Raw genomic sequence first — 20,360 nt, forward strand, 5'->3', positions numbered from 1 at the left:
TCTTTTTAAAAAAATTCTTTTCCTCATGTAAATCCTGAAACTCAGCAATCAGCCATTTCGAAGCGAACCACTAGAATCATGAATATTTTCCACTTTCTGCCACTTACTTTTGTGTACTTATTCGCTACTTATTATCGCGGAAATCGTAATAAATAAGGCACTCGGTCGCCAATTTGGAATTTTGGAAAGTTTTCAGACCGGAACACCGGTAGTTTTTATAGCGAACGCGCGGAAAAATGTAACACTTCGTAAAAAAACGATGATTTCTGGCAATAATCCGATAAAAATGCGCCTCAGATCCGGTTCAGTCCCGCATCGTTCGGTTCTTATAAAAGCAATCGTCGATTGTGACAAATTATTCATTTGAACTTTTTTCGAAAAAAAGGTTCAACAAACGAGAAAAATGAAGCTTTCACCATTGTTGGTGATTTCTTCAGCGTCGGCGCTAGAATGCTATACTTGTCAGACTTCAGATCCTTCCACGGTAAGTTAAAAATTTCACCGCTTAGTGAATGGATATTCCAGAGCGGCGGTTTTAGACTGAAACTAAGTTACTCTCAAATGCTTAGATAATCGAACAGCTAAGTTTGCAGGGTCAAATTTTACTTACTGACTTTCGAAGCCAAAGTCATATTTTTACAATTTTAGTGCACGCTTGAAAAATGCCCAAACGACGGCCAAGAATGGGCCTGCCAAAACGAAGTGCGTTCTCATTCTCGACATTACTTTGTCGCAAAGGGCTGTAAGCAGCGAATGGCGTGTATGAACAACTCAATTCAAAACGACCGAGCAGCGTGGATTCCGTCCCAATGCAACCCTCTCAACCCCTACAACTCCGTCTGCCGCTGCTGCTGCGATGATAGAGACGGGTGCAACAAGGAGGACATCTTTTGTCTGGAAGCGCCGAAATGTCCTGAACTGGAGAAGAGAAAGAATCTCGACATGGAATGCACAAAAATGAGGGAAATAGGATCAGAATGTTCCTTCGAGTGCTCTGGAGATGCCGAGCTCGTTGGAGCGACGAAGATTTCTTGCAATAATATGGGTAAGGCGGAAGTTCATCGAATGAACTTTTTACTCCTTACTCCTTTCTTTTTATTTGAAAACTTTCCTAGCTACCTGGGCTCCCGAGCAGCCAAAGTGCGTACCAAACTGTCCAACAATCGAATTCGAAGGAGGTAGCAAAGAATGCTCAAATGGTCGACGAAGCGGGTCAACGTGCAAATTCTCATGCCGAGAAGGGACACGATTAGTTGGTTCAAAGTCAACCACATGTGCGGCTGATGGTAGTTGGACTCGCGAAGCACCGACTTGTGAACCCATTTGTGATGAGCTGGAAGTAGCAAATGGCGATGTTCGTTGCTCGAATCGGAACTTTTTGGAGTCCATTTGTCAAATTTCCTGTGATGGGGATTTTGAGCGAAACGGTCCAGGAAAGGCGCTTGAAATTTTCGCTTGCATTTTATTCTCAACATTTTTCAACGCCAGAAAAAGCCACGCAAACGTGCAAACAAATCCGGGAATACACGGCTGACTGGGACGGTAACGGTGAAACTTCCTGTGAGGCTGTTTGCAAAGCCCTGACGGACATCCCCTACGGATCAACATCATGTTCAAACGAAAACAAACGCAACTCCGAGTGTTCATTTTCCTGCAATGATCGATTCCGCTTGCTAGGTTCTCCTATTATCACGTGTCAAAAAGACGGAAAAAGCTCCAATGGCCTCGATTGGTCCGGCCCGCTTCCAGTTTGTGAAGCGATTTGCGAAGCAATCCCTGTTCCTGAAAACGGCGAGAGTAGCTGCACAGACGGGCGCAATTTAGGCTCAACTTGTGCATTTTCATGCCCCGCTGGGACTCGATTAATCGGCGATAAGGCCTCAACCTGTACAGGATTCGGTGGCTTAGCTAATTGGACTACTCAAGCGCCACTTTGTGAACCAGTCTGCGACGATCTCACCTTGAAGAACGGCGAAATAAATTGCACCAACGACAATTTTCTGAATTCAAAGTGTTCATTATCCTGCGCCAAAAAATACGAACGCAACGGGCCAAGTTCTCAGACTTGCGTCGAGACCGGCCCCGCAAAAGCAGACTGGGACGGGGCATTAACGACCACTTGTCAGCCAATCTGTCAGCCATTGGTCGACATTGCAAACGGGGCCACAAGCTGCAACGATGGATCAAGGTACGTTCAAAGGGCCAGCATAAGATTCTCGACTAAAACTGACAATGTCTATGTAAAGTGATGATGGATCTATTGGAGTAAAAGTTTACTTGTCAAACGTGGCCAGACGTTGTTATTGTTAAACTTGCCATTGTTTTGATGTTTGACAAGAGCTACAACATCGAATTTCTGTGTTACTCTTTAACTTATTTGTGATTTTAGAATAAACTCAAAGTGCGAGTTCTCCTGTAACGAGCGATATCAGCTTCGTGGCTTTCCCTCTGTTACTTGCCAGCTTGATCGGACGATGGAAAATGGCCTCGGCTGGTCTGGCCCGATCCCTGGTTGTGAGCCGATTTGCCCAGAAGTGCCTAAGGTTGAAAATGCAGTGGTTGCTTGCGACAGTGCCACAGACATTGGCTCCATCTGTAAATACGTATGTAAGAGGGGCTTTGAACTAGTCGGCCGACCAACAACGACTTGTCTACTGGATGTCACCGACAGCACTGCTAACTGGGAGATAGGACTTCCACGATGTCAACGAACGTGTGATAAGCCAATTGAAATTGAAAACGGCGAGGTGTCTTGTCAGGATGCGGGTTTTGTGATCGATCTATTTAATTTTTCTTCCCTTGAAATTATGATTTATCGAAAGCGAAAATCTCTACTAGGGTTACGTAGATAGAAAGCTTTCCTTCTCCAATTCCTGGAAAAGATGAATTTTAGAAAGATCTTCAACCCTTGTTCCAGGAAAGCGGAATTTCAGCCGGCCAAGTCTGCCAATACTCCTGTAACTCTGGCTACGAGCTTCGAGGAGAACAATCGACAACGTGTACAGTCACTGACGGTGGCAGTAGCTGGACTAATGCTCCACCAAGTTGTGAGCCAGTTTGTGGAACACCGCCAGTGATAGAGGGAGCGACAAGAACATGTGATAACGGAGACAGGGCGACATACAGCGTTGATAGCAAATGTCAGTTTGAATGTGGCGCGATGTCGAGAATGGTTGGCGATGACAGTATTGTCTGCAAAAAGGCACGGAGTAACTGATTCTACTCTCATGATTTACTTATTCTCATCTAAGTGATCAAATCTGTTGACTTCGAATTAGGACTTCAACGGCCGAGCCTACTGGTCCGATTCTCGTCCAACTTGTATTCGTAAGTACCCGGATCATTCTTCTACGAAAAACAACTACGAATAGTCGTCTTGATTTTAACAAACTCGTAGCCACTTGCGCCCAGCGAACTATTCATACACCACCGATGGCTGTTGAATGCACCAGTGGACGTGACATCGGTTCCACATGTAGTTTCGCCTGTAACGAATTGACGACAATGGAAGGTGAAGCATCTGTCGACTGTATCGCTGATGAAATAAGCGGAGAGCCAGTTTGGTCGGATGAGTTTCCAAAATGCAAACGTAAGTTGAAAATTATCGTGTTCTAGCGACGTGTTTCCCTGTTGTTGTCTCATGAATTATTCAACGATTTCTAGCGCTCTGCCGCCAATTGCCCAAGACGGAAGCAAAACTAATTTCCTGCGATAATGGCAACAATGCCGGTTCAATTTGCACGGCCGAGTGTGCTGACTTGGGTTACCAACTGGCCGGAAACGAGGCGGTCACGTGTTCCACAAGCAAAGTCAAAGTTGATATGGAGAAGGTGTTGTTGAGTAATGAGTCGAACAGGAAGAGTTTCAATGTGGAAGTTGAAGCATTCGAAGAAGTTGCCGAGTGGGATGGACTTCTCGGTGTTTGCGAAAGTACAATTTTGTTACGAAACTCAACTTCTAATTATGTTTTAGGGACTCTCTGCCCTACTTTGGTGATGATCGAAAACGGGCAAGTAGCATGCACGGGGAGCAAATACGAAGACACATGTGACTTTAAATGCAACGACGGCTACAGGTAACATCCGGCGCGAGATGCGTCTTCTATCTTCCTCAAAATTTCAACATTTCAAACATTCCTTTCAGTCTTGACGGGCCCGCCACGGTCACGTGCTTATCGGGAAGTCGCTGGTCATCGACTGTCCCGCGCTGTTTACCCATTCCCGAGGAGGAACTCGCTGATTGCCCGATTTTGAAGACTAATCCTATTGTGCAAGCCGAATGCACGCAAGGCAACAAGGAGAGGGTCTATTTTTAGCATAACTATCGCCAAGTTGATTTCACAGAAATTTATGAAAGCAAAAATAAACCCTTGAAAACAGGTTGGCTCATTTTGCGCCTTCTCCTGTCCGACCGGTTACAAACTGATCGGATCAACTTCGACCGAATGTCTTGATTCGGCTTCGTGGAGCGAAGAAGAACTGCCCGACTGCAAGGTGGGAATTTGCGCTTTGCGAGAGCACTGTCATTAATTTGAACCGCGTTTCTAGGTGCGCATCATGATCTCGAGATGGATTTCGAATTTGGCGTTAGAGTACCAACCCAACTGGCGCTCCGCGGTTGAAATAAGCGTCATTCCACGAAATAGAGATGGAAAAGACGACGTGATCGACGAGGTCGTTTGTGAATTAATGCAGTGCCAGAATATTGAAGAATTCTTCGCATGGATTGAGGAGAATGGATATCAACTCAGTGAGGCCGAGAGAGAAGATGTTGAATTTTGCTGCGATGTTCCAGTTGAAGAATAATCTTTGAATAATATGAAGATGTAAAATTTTGTCTTGCTGGTTTTCCCAATAAATATGAGCTTTTCATAAGTTTAAAGATTTACTTGCTGTTTGTTTTCTGACTAGAGCAGTATTTGCTCATGTAGGCAGTAATTCAAATTAAAAAGTGTGATAGGAAACGTGAGAGAACTAAACTTGCCGGGTTTATTTATGCTAATTTTAATGCAAGAGTAATAATTAGAGAAAACTTTATTATCGATAATTAAGAATCGATCCATGCCATATTCTTACAATCGCTACTCCTCGGACTCGTATAGAGCGAGTTGCGCCTCTTTATATGGCGTGAAAGATATCCTCGGTGGTAGGACACCTTCTAACGATCCGTCAGCCGATAGGAGTAGGCCATCTTACAGTTTTTCTTCTGATTTGGAGAGGACAAAATCGGAGGCATTTCGCCCAGCGACAAGATATACCGATAGTTTGAGGTGAAGAAGTCCCTTTTGACAGAGTTGAATAAGATCTTATAGGGACCTGGATAGTCAGCTGAAATCGCTCAAGTTATCTTCGTCGACCCCATCTAACACATCAACGTCGAGCTCCCACTATCTGCGTCGTCCGGCCACGGGCCTTTACAATCGGTACACAAGCAGCACTTGTGTGACCAATACTTTACCGAGCATTTCTCCGTCCAGGGAAACCTACAACAGCTCGAAATATGGAACACCGACATCTTCTCAATCGCGTTACGATATCAGCTCTAGTCAGTCGATATTAATCCCTCCCGGTAGAGAAGCTCAAAAATCTCCAGCTGAAGAAGAATTGAACTGTGCCAAAAGAGCAAATGAAATTTTAAAATCTGAGAATCAACAATTGAAATTTGAATTAAGAAAAGTGAAGGCTGAAAATAAGAAATTGATCAATATTAAGCAAGACTTTGAGGGAAAATTTGGTAATTAAACGTTCAATTTTTTTAAGAAATGATTTTTATTCAGAGTGCCGTATATGTTTTGAGATTTACGATACAGAGGAGCATTTTCAAGCAACTCTCAAATGTGGCCATGCGTTTGGGGAGAACTGCATTCGAGCTTATTTACAGAGTGTGAACCGCTGTGCCCTCTGCAATCAAGCCGCCAATATTCACGATTTACGCCGCGTTTACTAAATGATTTTAACAAAAATATGCTCTCGCGAAAAAATTATATTCGAATATTTCTAATGCATGAGTTGTTGAGTTAACCGGTGCGCGTAAATCAAGCCGCAAATGAGCAGATCTTCACCCGGGAGTCAATTAGCCCATGAATCAGAGTCTTTGGAAAAACGGGCGGGCAGCGTAAGGGCTAATTATTTACTTCACACGTTTTCGCGAAGGACGCGAATTATTATCGCATTAGGCTTGTGACACCTGAGGCCCGATATTTATCCTAATACATTTTCGAAACAGAGCCTTGTTATCCTTTTCGTTGACGAGAACTGCTAAGTACGGGTTTGTAAACTTTTGGCTTGATCACTCGGAAGTTGCAAAATAAATCGTCGGTGGCACGTTTTGGCGGTTTTGATTCAAAGATTCAGAGACTCACTCTGCGGCCGGGGCTTGTTGACTTGGCGCGCCCGCCAGATGCATCGATCCTGTCAATTCAACTACTATCAGAGGCGACTCTCGATTCCCAATTGTATACGAGAGATAAAAGCATGGGAGCTTGCTTTTTTGGAATTTAGAAAAATCGTCATTTTCTCAAAAAAAAAAATAGCGCGAAAATCATCAGTTTTTTCTACTCGAAAAGTTATTTTATACTGTCGTTCTAGTTATACTCTTCTTTGCATATTTGTGGAGCTGGCTGGAATTTTTTATTGCGTGGTTAAATTGTGGAGTCTCGCGGTGCTGGGTTTAATCGATTCTGCGGCCGGGCCCGAACCCGTGTCGGACAAAGAAGTGGAGGAATTTCAAAGTTCTAGTGTCAGGATACCTCTGCGGCCGGCCTCCTTCTTATCTTATGTATCCAAAAGTGTCTTTCGGCGAAGTGCATCTCACAGAAGGAAAGAGTGGCGAACTGGAATGTCGCAGTCAACAAAACCCGCAAGAATTGGTCAACGAGTTTTTTCGCGTGAACTCGATCTTTTTTGTGTAACTCAAATAAAACTCAAATAACCATTATTCAGGTGAACACTAGAATTTCGAGCAGTGAGTCTGCGATTCAAAAAATAGCTGTTAAGAAAATTGCTGAGAAAATAGTTTCTCGACCAGTTGTAGGAACCTGCCGCTGCAGATGTCTCGCTGGATCATCCGATAATGACAGAAAAGCTTTTTTCTTCACGAAAGCGGCTCTCCATGCAAATTGCTAATGCAAAAACGAAGCCAAGTGTAATTTGTACTTTTTTCATTGAGTCATTTTTTCAAAATAGCGTATTTGATTTCGCTTTCGATTCATTTTTTTCATCCTTCAAGGAGTTTTTTCGCGTAGTTTCCAAGGGTGAGGCCATCAAATTTTTTCATAAAAGACACTTGAAGATACAGTATGTTAAATATCGACTGCTACACTTGTATAAGACTTACACAATGATTTCACACGACCGTTTGACTCCCTAAAGCATCATATACAAGCATGAAATAAAAGTACTCACGATTGATAATGATGCCTAGCTCCACTTCCATCAGCGATCGAATATAAAAAGAGAAGAGGGACGAAAATATTCATTTTAAAACTTCTTGCCTATTTGTCCTCAAAGAGAATTCCACACTTTCTTTTAAACATGAACTTATTTAAAATTCATTGGATTGAATCGAGCATCCGATTGGGAGCAAGACATCGAAAACAGATGTCTATGCCCATATAATATGGGCCATATTCTTTGATAAGAAGTAAATTAAATATCGACCTACTAGTAGTGAAAAGTAGTGGTATCACAAAATAGAAGAAACATTTTATTATAAATAACAGCATTAGTATTAAGACATTAATTTGAGTGAAGGACGAAAATTGAAACAGGGCTAGAAGAAAGATATTTTTAGCCTTGAAGGAGTTTTTTTGCATAGTTCCCGAAAGACATCTCATCAATTTTTTGAATAAACGAAACTAAGGCATTACTATTTTTGTTTGAAATTTGCCATATAAATTTGACATCAATAACTTACGCAGTGATTTCACGCGGCCAGACTCCCTGAAATTCTTTGATAAACTCTTAAAAAATTTAAGTATTTACGATTCAAAATGATGTCTAGCTCCGCTTCCATCAGTTGCTGAAAGAAAAGCCAAAAAAGTGATCGAAAGCTTCATTTAGTCGGTTTTAGTAGTGAAAAAAAACCATACATTGAATCGGAATCCACTTGCTTTTGATTCTTATCATTTATTTCTTTTATTCTTTTTTCAGAAAAAGTTTCAATTTAAAATTTCAGTCTTGAAAAATGTTTTTAGCATAATTTCCCAGAGTTAGGCCATCAAATTTGCTCATGAACGAAACTAAAACACAGTCATTTTGTATATCAATGACGACTTACGCAAGGATTTGAAGCGACCATTTTTAGCCTCTCTAAAATATTATAATTAATATTTATACACAATGAAATTTTACGAATGGAAATGATCTCTATTTCCGTCTCCAGCAACGAAAGCAAAGAGGAAAATAATGAAAGAATATTTCATCTTTAAAAACTCTGAAAAATGCCGAAAAACTTAAGCCAAAGTTAGAAAATGATTCTATTTATACACTTTTAGTAATTACAAATTCATGGAAATTGAAACAAGCTGCCAATAGACATGTCGATTAAAAGGCAAGATAGCATTCTTTCCTACTAAGTGGCGGACAAATTAAGTACCTAATAAGACAAAAAATAAGGCGACGGAGCAGCGAAATGGAAATGAGTTTTGAACTTTCTCGCCAATAATCGCCTTTCTGTACAAAATTCCAGAGCTGCGGCTCTTTAGTGTGAAGCAATCCAGGTGCTTCTAATTCTGAGTTGTTGGCGAGCTACTATCTGCGTTACTACCTTGTTTCTGCGGTTGTTAAAACTTCGGCACGGGCTCCAACTCTCTCTTATCGCCTCGTTTCATCAAGGCTCGAAAAACACGTGAACGGTTCATGCTTTTTTTTTGTTCAAAGGTTGTGCTCTTCTCTGCAGTCATTAATTTTCAGAAAATATTTTTTGGGAAAATTTTTATTAAAATCAAAAAGCATTTTTTGCAAATATTGATTGTTTGCGATCAGATGCAGACGAAAAAATATCAGAAAAATTCACTGAAATCTTGGAAAAAAAAGAGCAGAAGAAGATGGAAGGTTGGGAGGTGCTTATGATTGTAATAGCAGTGATTGCATTTTTAGTTTGTAAGATCATTTTTTTAATGTTTATAATTAACATTTTTTCAGGTTTCAGTTATCTTCTAAAATGCTGTTGGAAATTAAAGAAAATCAGAACTTCGTCTTCAAATGGTTCAGAAAGTCCAGTTGCCGATGCAGAAGCCAGGCCGAGTTCAAATTCTGCTGACAGTGATACTCGCCCGGAGCCAATAGCACCAAGTCAAATAGAAATCGATGCGCCCGAAGTTCCCGAAGGTAAACCATAGCTTCGAATTTATTCTTATGAAAGAAGTTTTTATTACTAAAAATATTCAAGAATCCGTCTCGAGGGGAAAAGAAGATTTACCTCCAAGTTACGATGATATTCTAAATGAGTGGTAAAATTCAATAAAAAATATTCAGTAATGCACTGTTGAATGAAATTGATAAAGTCTAAAAATGTAGAAAACAAGCAATTTGACTATCTTACATCTTTCTCGCGCCACAAATTGAAGTAGCAATAAAGTCTAAGTTTAACCACAACATGATTAACATGGTCGAAACTTGCATAGTATCGAAAAAATGGTAGCAATTTAAATGGTAGTTTCCAGTCTGTGGTGGCTTATCTCAGCGAGAACACGCAACCGTAGATTTTTCAGCGCTCGACAGATAAGAGACCCGTGAGTTGACCTCTAAGACCAAAATCCACGACTGATAAGGAGGTGATTAAGGTTCCAACCTTTTGGACCATCATCAGGCAAGTCCAAAGTGTTGACATAAACTTTTCTTAATGAAAACTTTTTCCTTAAAAATCGGTGATTTTAAGATACTATCATCATCATTGATCTAAAGTGAGCAATCTTTGGTCTAATTTTCGAGGTTTTGTCGACAATTTCGGACGTAAAAAGTCCTCAATCTTAGAGCTCTGACTGTACAAATGAGTTGTTTTGAAGCCAACAAAACCTCAAAACAAGGAATTCCGTGCAGCTATAAAAATTCTGTTCATGACATTTTACCGTCTGGAATTCTCCATCTCGACTTTAATTGCTGCTCAAATGTCGAGCAAGTTGGTGAACCCCCCAAGTGCGCACTGGAACGTCACTTATTCTGAAAAAAAGAGAGAAAGAGAGAAAAATGAAGGACAGGTGGCTCGATGCTTATTTTTCGATAGCTTTTTGGAAATTTTTGCTTTCAAGTTCGAGCATGGGCAACCACACTAAGCTGCTTTGCTCGTTTATTTTGGCCGCGTCCGGCCGCGACACACGACGCGATGACTTTATAGGTAACGTGTACGGCCTAAACAACAAACACCTTCTGTCTCTTTCTTTCTTTTCTAACTACTGAGTGTTGTGTTGAACAACAAGTCTCGTTCCTCCGAAAATAAATAAATTTGTTAATTGAACTTTTAATTTTGTCAATAATTCTCACTGATTAAGATTTTCCCTATTCGAGATTTTAAGAAACATCGTTACTTTAGGGAGGTCGACATTCTTAATTGAATTCTCAAGCATACTTTGCACAAAAGTCATTTTTATAAAAAAAAAAGATTATCGATTGCTATCCCCTTAAAACGCACGGAACTCTAAATTCGAGAGTTCCTGTCTTATCTTATATAAATTTCTGGCTCTAGCTAGCCACATGATCCGACCATAGAGCTTCCTTTGGGAAGGATTACTCGCTCCCCCCTCCCTCATCCCCTTCCCTTCTACCGATAAACAATTTATTCAGTGGACAAGGAGTACGTGGATACTGTCTGTGCAGAGAAGGGCGAAGGAAGTTCACAAAAGTCACAATCTGTTTCCGCCTTGAATTTTCAAATCATCAATCGGGAAAATCGTGAAGCCGACAAGTTAATGTCTAAAAGGGATTGAGTTCCTAATCAGCTTTAAATCCCCGGATGAGAAAGTCAACAAAAGAGCTGGCTTTTCAAACAAGATGAAGATTTTAATGAAAAATCGGATTTAACTCGTCGGCGCACGTGGTTCCCAAATTTTGAATTTAACCCGATGGCGTGTTGCGGAACAAGATTTGACTTTGTGAACAAGAAGAATAAGGTTCCTACGCGTATAGCGATTCCGGTAAGTTAAAACCCGCCACGTTGATTATTAACGAACTGATTATTTTTATACCGTAATTGATCGGCCTGCGTAACATCGGGATTTCGGTGATCTATTTATTGAAAATTTTCGAAACTCGAGAACTTAATTATTCTTCCTTCGTGGCTAGAATTTCTGGTTCATGGGACCCCAGGTTTCATTTTATTGACACTAATTTAGCCGGGGATTAATTTTGATGAACGAGGCTACTTTGAACACGAATTTTAAGAGTGGGACGCGAACGAATTGAAAAACTCATTTTTTTTCTCTTTTTTCGAGAGACCCTTAATCACTTTCCAGTAGCAGTTCAATAAAAGATCATTTTATACTTGTACAGGGAACAATTAAATAGAGCTGGTTCCCAGAATAAAACGATAAAAAAGCATGTCCGAAATTTCCTACTTTGGGAGATTAGAAAAAACCTTATCGCCATGTGTAATCTGGTCGTTATACGTTCAAAACCGTGTCCGCATGTGGGTGTTGTTCTAATTCGCGGGCTTGATAGCAGGGCTGAGCATGCTTCCGTATCGCAGTTTACTACATACTGGCTCCTCATCTAGTCGGAGGTGAGCCACAATGAGCCGAAAACGTGGCAAGATGGGAAAAGTTCAGATAAAATTGACGTCCTGAAATACTTGGCTTGTAATACCTGCTGCATTACAGAACGTACAAAATTTCATAAAACCTAAAGCAGCTTATCATTTTCCCGGATATTTCAACTCAATCCTCAATTGGTCGTATTGACCAATCAGGAGTCTGAATGAAAAGTTCGCTATAAAAAGAAGCGTCAGTAACTCTTGAAAAATGTTTAAAGTCGATGCGAATTAACCTGATCAGCATTTTTCGTACAAAAATAGATCTTGTCTTTTGGAAAGAAAAACATGTCGAGCATTATTATGTACGCCTGCTGCTTCAGTATTTATTATGCTGTAATTCCCTCAATTAGCTCCACGTGCTCCGCTCGGCGCTTGACCCATGTTGATAAATTTGCGGAGTGTTTGGATTAAAATTCGACTCGTATTTGAGCTTTGACATGCTGTTCTTGGTTAATTTTTTCAACCACCTGAATTTGAAGACGAATTTCTCAAGAATAAAGCGTCTCAAGATGGATGGACGCTGTCTTTTTGGCTGCCATTTAAAAGGACAAATAGCGGTATATTGGCGACCTTTTCAGTTGATGTTGTTTATTACAAGCAAAAACTATCCAGTTAGCCAAGTAGCGCTAAGTAACTCGATCGAGGGGACAAGAATCATTTCCGGTTCCTTCTATTAGATAATGCTTCTTACAGTCAGACGAAATATTAGTAAGTAAATGAAAACGATTCTAAAATATCTGAATTAAGTAAGCGAAAATTTCATGTCAAGTTGAAATTTCCTCAATCAGTTATCGTTTAATTTTACTGATGAAAGCACGATTTTAATGAACAATAATTTGATCCCCACATCTGGGAAAATCAAGCTCAAATTGTCGAGAATAATCCTCGGTCGAAAAAATTTCTCCTTGAAGCTGTTCCTCGCCCGTCGAATTAGTGTCAGAACGGGCAACTCTTCCGTGAAACCTTCATCTGTCATCTACTCTAATTTGGAGCTAGAATTTGCCCGAGATGAGTAATCAGCCAATCGAGTGGAAGTGCTGCGCTTCCACAAGTCAAGGTCGACCTCTAAAGGGCAAAAAACGCGCTGATGACAGCAGCAGCGGAAGGGCGGAAAAACCGAGCGGCTCAACCAAGCCCCACCGCAAACTCATAACGCGCGCCAACTTGATTTTATAATTTTTGCAGAAAATGGGCATTTACAATTCCGGCGAAAAAAAGAAGACGACCCGAGCGATCATCACCTTTTTTAACCATTGCGGGTGCAAATTATGCACCCCAAGAAATTTCACGCTAAGCTAGATCTGACGTTTTTACAGGGTAAACAAGGATGACCTCAGCTCGGAAATACGGCAGTTTGAATACCGGTATCGATACGTGTCAAAATGTAAAACGAAAAAATAGACTGGGGAATAATCTTTCGTTAGAATTTTGGTATTAAGAGTCTCGATGATCGGGTTGAACTTTTGCGCTTGGCCTAGCAGCAAAGGCCACCGACGAGGGAATGAAATTCTAACAGCGCTCGGCGATTCCGGCTCTTTCCTAACGTGGAACATCGTATCTTTAAAAGGCCAATCAAATTCAGACAGATCCATACAGTAGAAAAGAACCAGGGCATTTTGACGAATTCGAGGCATTCGTGTCGAACATGGCCAAATCCATGGCCTGCTTTTTCTGGAGAATCCTCAACGTTAATCGCCAAATTCCCGAAAAAATGTGATGAATGCGTTTAAAATTTCCAAAGAGATAAAATACCTGGCTGAGTGACGCTTCTGAAAGCACTCTGAACGTGGAACTAAGATAAGGTGAACCCCCCCCCTTATTATATCTTTTCAACAATAATAGGTTTCATTCCCACGTGATCCAGTTTTTTCGATTTTTCAAAGACCTTACTCTCTCAAAAAAATGATTTTAGAAGAAGCTTCCGTTTTTTCAAAGATCGCATAATTTTTCCATGAACATGCTTCTTCAAACAAGACGCGAAAAATCCCGATTTTCAACCGCGTTCTTCACTGATTTGTGATTTCTTGCCCTGAATCAAGATTTTTAAAAGGTTCATTTTTCTAGTTTGCGATCATTACATCCACTGCGAAAAGCCAGGAAGCGGTGCTGTTCCCCACGTGATGCCCTGCTCTCCTGGGACTGTTTGGAACTCGATCGAGGTAAGGGATTATAAAACGGAGCTCTTGGAGGACTTTGACAGACGAATCATGATGCATTTCCTGATCAGCCGTATCCACAACTGCTGTTTTGTCTCATGTCTATCACTTTGTCTGATAGACACGGAGTCTAACAAACAATACAAACGTGAGAAGGGTAGATCCTTACCTTCCGTCTTCAGGGATTTTGCGACCACGCGTACAACACTCCTCCTCCCTGTGGAACTCTGGAAACTGGCGAGCCAACTCATGAAGATTGCAAACAGGAATCAGGAATAACAAAATCATCCCTCCATTACACAAAATTAAAAAGAAACAAGCGCTTGAAGGGATAGAATTTCAGCAGTTCCAAGTGACTGCGTAATTTGATAATCTCCACTTGACAAAAACAAAAAAACTGCTTGTTGGTCAGCGGTCTAAGACTCTTAGAATTTGGCTTTTAAAAAGGGCCGTTCCATTCAGATTAGCTGCGGATAGTTTCGCCAGGAGCGTAAGAGCCTGAGCTTATGATCAATCTTCAATCAAGCGCATAATGTCGAGTGTGAAATCAAAGTAATCCTGACGGATAGGGCGATGGCGTTTATGCGCATCATCATAACTGCGAAGAATACTTTATCTGGTACGGGATTATGAGGACTAGAATCGGCTTAACCTTCAATTCGTCGTAGAATTAAAGTCATAATCCCGCGTCTTAAAGCTACATGGGCCAAAAGTACTTCGGAAAATGCCCAGGTACAGCAAAAATTGTCAAAATTGAAACTCATGAATGAACTTGAATAAGGTTTCAACGCTTTTCTCATAAATTAAATAAGGGTATCGCTACGTTAACTGCAGAATATATTCCTTCATTTTAGGGCTCTCTCCACAATTTGCCCATCTTTCAAAAATTACCCGAGGATGGTTTATTTTCACGTTTTTTCCGATAAGGCTCTCTGCCATTTCCAACACCTGAAGCTCGCTTATCGCACTGACCTGTAACCGAGGAGACTTTCGTATGTAGACAAAAGAACGTGAGCGGATTTTAATGACGCGGCCGCGTTTCTTCTCCTTGGAAGAGATCCTCATTTTAGAAACTTTCTCTTGCGTCATGTAAAAATTGCTTTGACGTCAGTATTATTTGATGGCGAGTAAATTCTAGCGGAAAGAGCGGTTGAAGATTTCCATTTCTTCTCCCGGGAACAGGGACGAAATTCAAAGATCAAGTCAGCTTATGCGCCACTTTTGCAATTGCTCAAAATCACGTTGCACTGTTGAACTTCGTTAAAGGAATATAATTCTGGTTTTCTGATTGGCCGGAGATTGATAGCGCCATCTAGAAACAGCGCCATGTGTGTTTATTACACCGTATTGTAAATACGGTAAACAGCCAAAAACAAAAATTTTGATAGATTGTCTTCGAAGATTTGATTGGCTTGCAAAGAAAATTAAGAGTTCTAATTGGCTGAAGCTTGATTGCTAGAAATTTTTGCATAGTCGACTGTTTCTTCGATGATTTTTTCGATTTTTCATAGAAAGTCTCTCATTTCTTCGAGATAAAGGGTTAATGGCTATAGTATCAAACATTGCTCTCTTAGCCCACCAGGTGGTGAAATGTATTTAAGCTGGGTTCGGATTTGATCAGGTGGGAAAAATGTGCTCGGATGATCTCTTCGTGACGTCTTACTACTGCAACCCCACAAAGGTAAGATTTAGCCCATTTAGCGGAGAAGGGTAAAGACGAATAGAAAAGATCAATAAAGGGATAAATTTGCTTGGCTCAAGTAACCAGCGTCTAACGTGCCGGCTTTAGAAGGTTTACGGAAACCCGGTCACCACCCAAGCGATGGCTTTCTGCGACGAAAAGGAAGACGGATATTATGTAAATCCAGGTGAGCGCAATTTTTAATCCAAAGATCAAAAAATTGAAAAAAAATCCTCAAAAGCAAAAAATCTCTCTAAATTCAAAATTTTCGAAAATATTAATACAAAAACAAAGATGAAAAACCGCACAAGTGACGTGCAAGAGGGCTCTTTATAAAAATTTTCCTTGAAGAAAAAAAGTTAGATAAGAAGAGCGAGTTGAAGAGCGTTTTCATTTCTTCATTATTTTTTGGAAAGTTGGAAGTCAAGAACTTCCGGAAGTAGAGAACAAAGGACCAACTCACGACTGGCTACTAATTGACAAGATCATTAGAAGCTACAGCCAGGGAGGAAGTTTAGAACACGCATGCCGGATTCTTTGATTTTTTTGGTTTTTAAAAATTTTTTCTCTTAGGTGTTTGCGGCCGATATATCAAGTGCTGGAGCCAAATCGGAAGTGAATTTGCCTGCGAATCTGCACAGAATTTACTTGACGAGACTCTCGTTTGGAATCCAAGAAATCGGTCAGAAAATCGAACTTGATGCTAATCGCGAATGCTAATGACTCAAGCAAGACAACTTTAGAAGGTTTCTAAATAAGAGCGAGTCCCTGGGAATGATGCTCGTGGAATGTTTCTTATTACTGGAGGAATTCCAATAGGAGCATCAATTCGAGCAATTTTCTCGCGGGGCAGGCGCATTTCTCAGCTTGTTTTAAATTCGAAGGCCGCGGCGATTTTCTTTGAAGTTTTAATTTTAAAAATTTCAATGAGTTGATTTAAAAATTCTGATCGATCAAAGTGAACAGACCTGCGATCATCCTGCTACTCTTGGTGATCAGGAACGGATAATTTCTCCAAAAGAAGTCTTTTTTAGAAATCGAGGTTCTAAAAACCATTTTATTCGGTGACATTTTCCGCTGTTTTTGACAGCAGATCTGTCCCTAGCTCAAAATGCAGAGGGGAGGTCTTGATGAAAAAGCTCTGGGTTCTTTCTTATTGTCTTCATGCTAATTTAACAGGCGTACTCATGTAAATTGTTACAGATAAAAAGGGGTTCCGGAGACAGTTGAAAATAAACAATGGCCGTTCCTTAGAAACACTTTCTTTCTCGGCTCATTTTCTAGGGCTCATTTACATAACCCTCCTAAGAAACATTGACTCATCAAGAAGAAGTTGAAGGATCGTTTAGTCCACGTCCGAATTGAACCACAATTGGCAGCTGTGCCGGAGCTGGTAATGCTCACCTTCTCGGGCGCCTTGCCCAGTCCTGGCGGTATAATTTTCTCCCTTCTCATTTTTGATGAATCGACTCCAATTTCTCGCCGGCCTCTTTTCTGATAACTTATCCAAATATTCTCAATTGACGACGTGGGGCACTAGAATTTCAAACCGCAAGTTTTGGGAGTTGTAATTTTATAAAATAAATATTAATCAAATTAGTACCTCCTAATTAAAGGGCCAATGATAATGCGTTTGGTGATCGGGAGACCCTTAATTAATGAAAGAGTGACATTAATTAAAAGTTAATGCTTTTAGTGTTTATTGTCATTTCTCGCGAATTGACACTCACTGAGTGTCACCTATTTAACGAAAATTTGACGATGATAAAAATGAAAGAGTACACGCATGGGGAAAGTGTTGATGCAAAAATAGGGATCTGACGTGGGAACGCGTGAGTGTTATCTTTACTAAAGACACGATCTTGTTTAAGTCAAGCTGATTCGATTGGTTTGGAGGAGCTTCTTGTCATGGCTTGAAAATATTTTTTTTTATTTAAAAAGGCTTATTTTTAGAAGCCTGCATAAAGGCGTTATTTTATTGGCTTGAAATGTTGGTGGCGCTGTTCGTGCTTAATTTAGTATCTGATTGGTCGATAAATTCCGAATAAGATAATGTCGGTCGCTCAACCAATAAGATACCCAATAAAATTCAAACAGCGCTACCAATTATTTCATACAATGAAATTTCGTATTCGCATGAAATTTTCAATCCTTGAAAGACCCCATGGAGCTGTGCCAAAGAAACGGCCCAGGAATGTACGCTATTGAGGGACAATGCGAGCAGTACGTTCAGTGCTACGACTCTGCACTGATGGGTGGCCGCGGCGGGCGCGTCAAAAAGTGCTCCACTGGGCTGGTGTTCGACGCCGAGACCAAAGGCACGTGTTAAACATCCTCATTAAAATTCTCAAATAATCGCTGCTCTAGTCTGCGACTTCGCCGAGAATGTTAAGGGTGCCTGTCACAACAACAAGCCCGCGTACAATAAGGGCGAGAAACCGAACGTCCCCGAAGAGGTAAGAGCTCTAGAATGACCTAAATGATGCCCTACTCAAAGCGCGCTTAGCATTTTTATCGAACAAAAGCCGCGCTCGATGTTTTATTTTCGATATTTTCGGGAAAAAGGGAAATCCGATTGACTTGCGATAAAAAATATTGAGCTCGGGGAAGAGTTAAGTAATTTTCAGATAAAAAATAACGAAACTTTTCAGGAAGAAATTCTCGAGGACCAGTGGATCAACGATGCGGACGAGTTTTGCAAACAAAATGGAGTGGGAACCCATCGCCATGCGAATGACTGCTCTGTTTTCTATGTGTAAGTTGTCAGCGATTTTAAGGGGGAAGACCACCATAAAACGAATTTTCGGCCGAAAAAATTAAATCAATTTTTAGATAAATACAAGATTGAAATTATTTCTAGCTAAAAAAAAGGGTGCGCTAAAATCTTTGTTTTCTTATTTGTCTTTTTTTCGATTCGGTATTCTTCTATTTCATAACCCTTGTTCCAGCTTTACCTCAGTATTTTCTCCTACAAGTAGCGTCGTAATACAGCTGCAGCTAAAGTTGTCGCCTTTGATCTAAAATTACAAAAGAAGAAAAGGCGGAGATAAATGACATTATGTACGGTTAGCGAAAAAGATGCTTGTAGACAAGATTTTTCGGCTTCTGTTTTTTACGCGGTGCCGACAGATGCCAGATTAGATAATCCTTTCGTTAAACGTGAGAGAGCTTTCTAAACATCGAGATAAAGTTATATTTCACCTTAACTAACCATGTCCCGAGTCCAGAATTTGAGAAATCGGCTAGAATTTGGGTCAAGATGGCTAATTTAAAGATTTCATGTTACCAAGCGAATCTACTTTCTAAGTCAGTTCCAAGGAAGATCGACTCGTTTGATTTAAAATATAATTACTGCTTCGCGATTTCCGCAGAACATCCGGATCTACAGCCCTTTCGACAAACGTTGATGAGTTCCGACCAAAATATAAGCTATAAATTGAGGGATTATTTTGACTTTCAACCAAGCAGCAAGAAATCAAAAAACTTTTCAAAGAAAAATGAATTTTAAAATCGTCTTTGAATCATGATTTTCATCCAAAAATCCTAAAAACAAAGCGCTTCTTGGGTCCGTGCTTCCGTCGATTACGCGTACTGCGGATTTTCAAGCTAACCATTCTTTGGTTAAAAATGACGAAATACGATTTTTCTTCTGTCAGCATTCAATGAAGAAAAATACCTATCATTTTCATCATTTTTAGTTGAGAAAGTCTTGTTTGTTTTTAAACAAACAGATTTTGACTTGAATGCCACCTTGATAAAGTTTGTCTCTCGTTTCTAAATTCAAGCCCCTCCCAATATCATCATCATCGACTTGCATAAGTGTTGCTTTAGATGCCAGAGTTCCGGTCAATCCGACAAGTTCCACTGCCCCGATGGACTCGTCTACAACACCAAGGGTGGCTACTGCGACTGGGCAGACAACTTGGAGGACGGTTGCTTCACGCGAAATCTTTACTTGGTCGGCTATTAAAAACATTTCTTTTATTAAAAAAATTATTCTCTTCTGAAAAAATAAATTGATTAAATTTTTGATCTTTTCGAACTCAAATCCGCCTAATTTTCTGTTTTCAATGAATCCAAAAATCCGAGGAAAGAGTTAATTAGCGTCAAAGAAAAAAGAAGTTCGGGGGAATCAATGAGGTCATCACCTGAATATTTTAGCATGTTGAAATTCAAATATTTTGACAACGCTCAGTAAATTGCAGCCCTAAGAGGGAGAGAGCGCGGGGAATAGCTAAAGCGGGTTACTTCTCAAAATATTTTGGAATGGTACTTGCAGTTCATTTTGGAGCTTTTACGTTGCTAAATCATTTAGATTTCTAATGAAGCGAATATTTGGATAATCCAGTTTGAGGATTGGCGATTCTATCAGTCCTTAGGCAAGGGAATCCGCTATTTTATCAGCTCCCGCAAAGAAGCTGGATGAAATTGAATCAGAGTATTTTTCGTCGTCAACCCATGCTTGACGCTTGATGCGGTTACTGTGGCCGGCTGCGTGCGCGTCTGATCAAAGAAAGCTACTGAAATCTAAGTAAAAGGATTCGCAACTCCTGGCTTGATTCGATAATGTCAGGTTCAACGAATTTGGCAAGGAATGACTCTCACTGTCGGAATGACAAAATGCAGGCTTAGAAGGACGAATTGGCAGCGACTTTTTGAAATTGGCGGAATTGAAATGGGAACATTCTCCGCGGTCGATTTATGTCTAATTAAGGAAATGCTCGATCTTTCTCTACAAGATTTCTCTACCAAGGACAGCTCAGAACAGGAAAGAACTA

General features: G+C 40.5%; 2 protein-coding genes across 2 annotated transcripts; both read left to right on the plus strand.

Annotated features, from left to right (window-relative positions):
• The first annotated feature begins 348 nt into the window (after nucleotides 1-348).
• Nucleotides 349-4,861, plus strand: LOC145701707 (sushi, von Willebrand factor type A, EGF and pentraxin domain-containing protein 1-like). The gene is made up of 13 exons (XM_081778924.1): nucleotides 349-484; nucleotides 649-1,045; nucleotides 1,116-1,427; nucleotides 1,489-2,188; nucleotides 2,390-2,771; nucleotides 2,894-3,202; nucleotides 3,279-3,327; nucleotides 3,398-3,589; nucleotides 3,664-3,930; nucleotides 3,973-4,075; nucleotides 4,144-4,295; nucleotides 4,378-4,493; nucleotides 4,548-4,861. Exons 1-13 carry the CDS (start codon nucleotides 404-406, stop codon nucleotides 4,803-4,805), a joined length of 3,318 nt encoding a protein of 1,105 aa, XP_081635050.1. The 5' UTR covers nucleotides 349-403; the 3' UTR covers nucleotides 4,806-4,861.
• A 5,299-nt stretch (nucleotides 4,862-10,160) lies between these two features.
• On the plus strand, nucleotides 10,161-19,630 carry LOC145702876 (uncharacterized). The gene is made up of 17 exons (XM_081780166.1): nucleotides 10,161-10,190; nucleotides 10,272-10,335; nucleotides 10,782-10,823; nucleotides 11,105-11,131; nucleotides 13,810-13,904; nucleotides 14,084-14,165; nucleotides 14,469-14,520; nucleotides 14,599-14,633; nucleotides 15,503-15,582; nucleotides 15,691-15,769; nucleotides 16,156-16,255; nucleotides 16,539-16,579; nucleotides 17,435-17,487; nucleotides 17,741-17,900; nucleotides 17,950-18,038; nucleotides 18,234-18,337; nucleotides 19,414-19,630. The coding sequence occupies exons 1-17, from the start codon at nucleotides 10,188-10,190 to the stop codon at nucleotides 19,550-19,552; spliced, it is 1,245 nt and encodes a 414-aa protein (XP_081636292.1). The 5' UTR covers nucleotides 10,161-10,187; the 3' UTR covers nucleotides 19,553-19,630.
• The last annotated feature ends 730 nt before the right edge of the window (nucleotides 19,631-20,360 follow it).

The sequence above is a fragment of the Oikopleura dioica genome, chromosome PAR (genome assembly GCF_907165135.1).
Source record: "Oikopleura dioica chromosome PAR, OKI2018_I68_1.0, whole genome shotgun sequence".
Classification (NCBI taxonomy): Eukaryota; Metazoa; Chordata; class Appendicularia; order Copelata; family Oikopleuridae; genus Oikopleura; species Oikopleura dioica.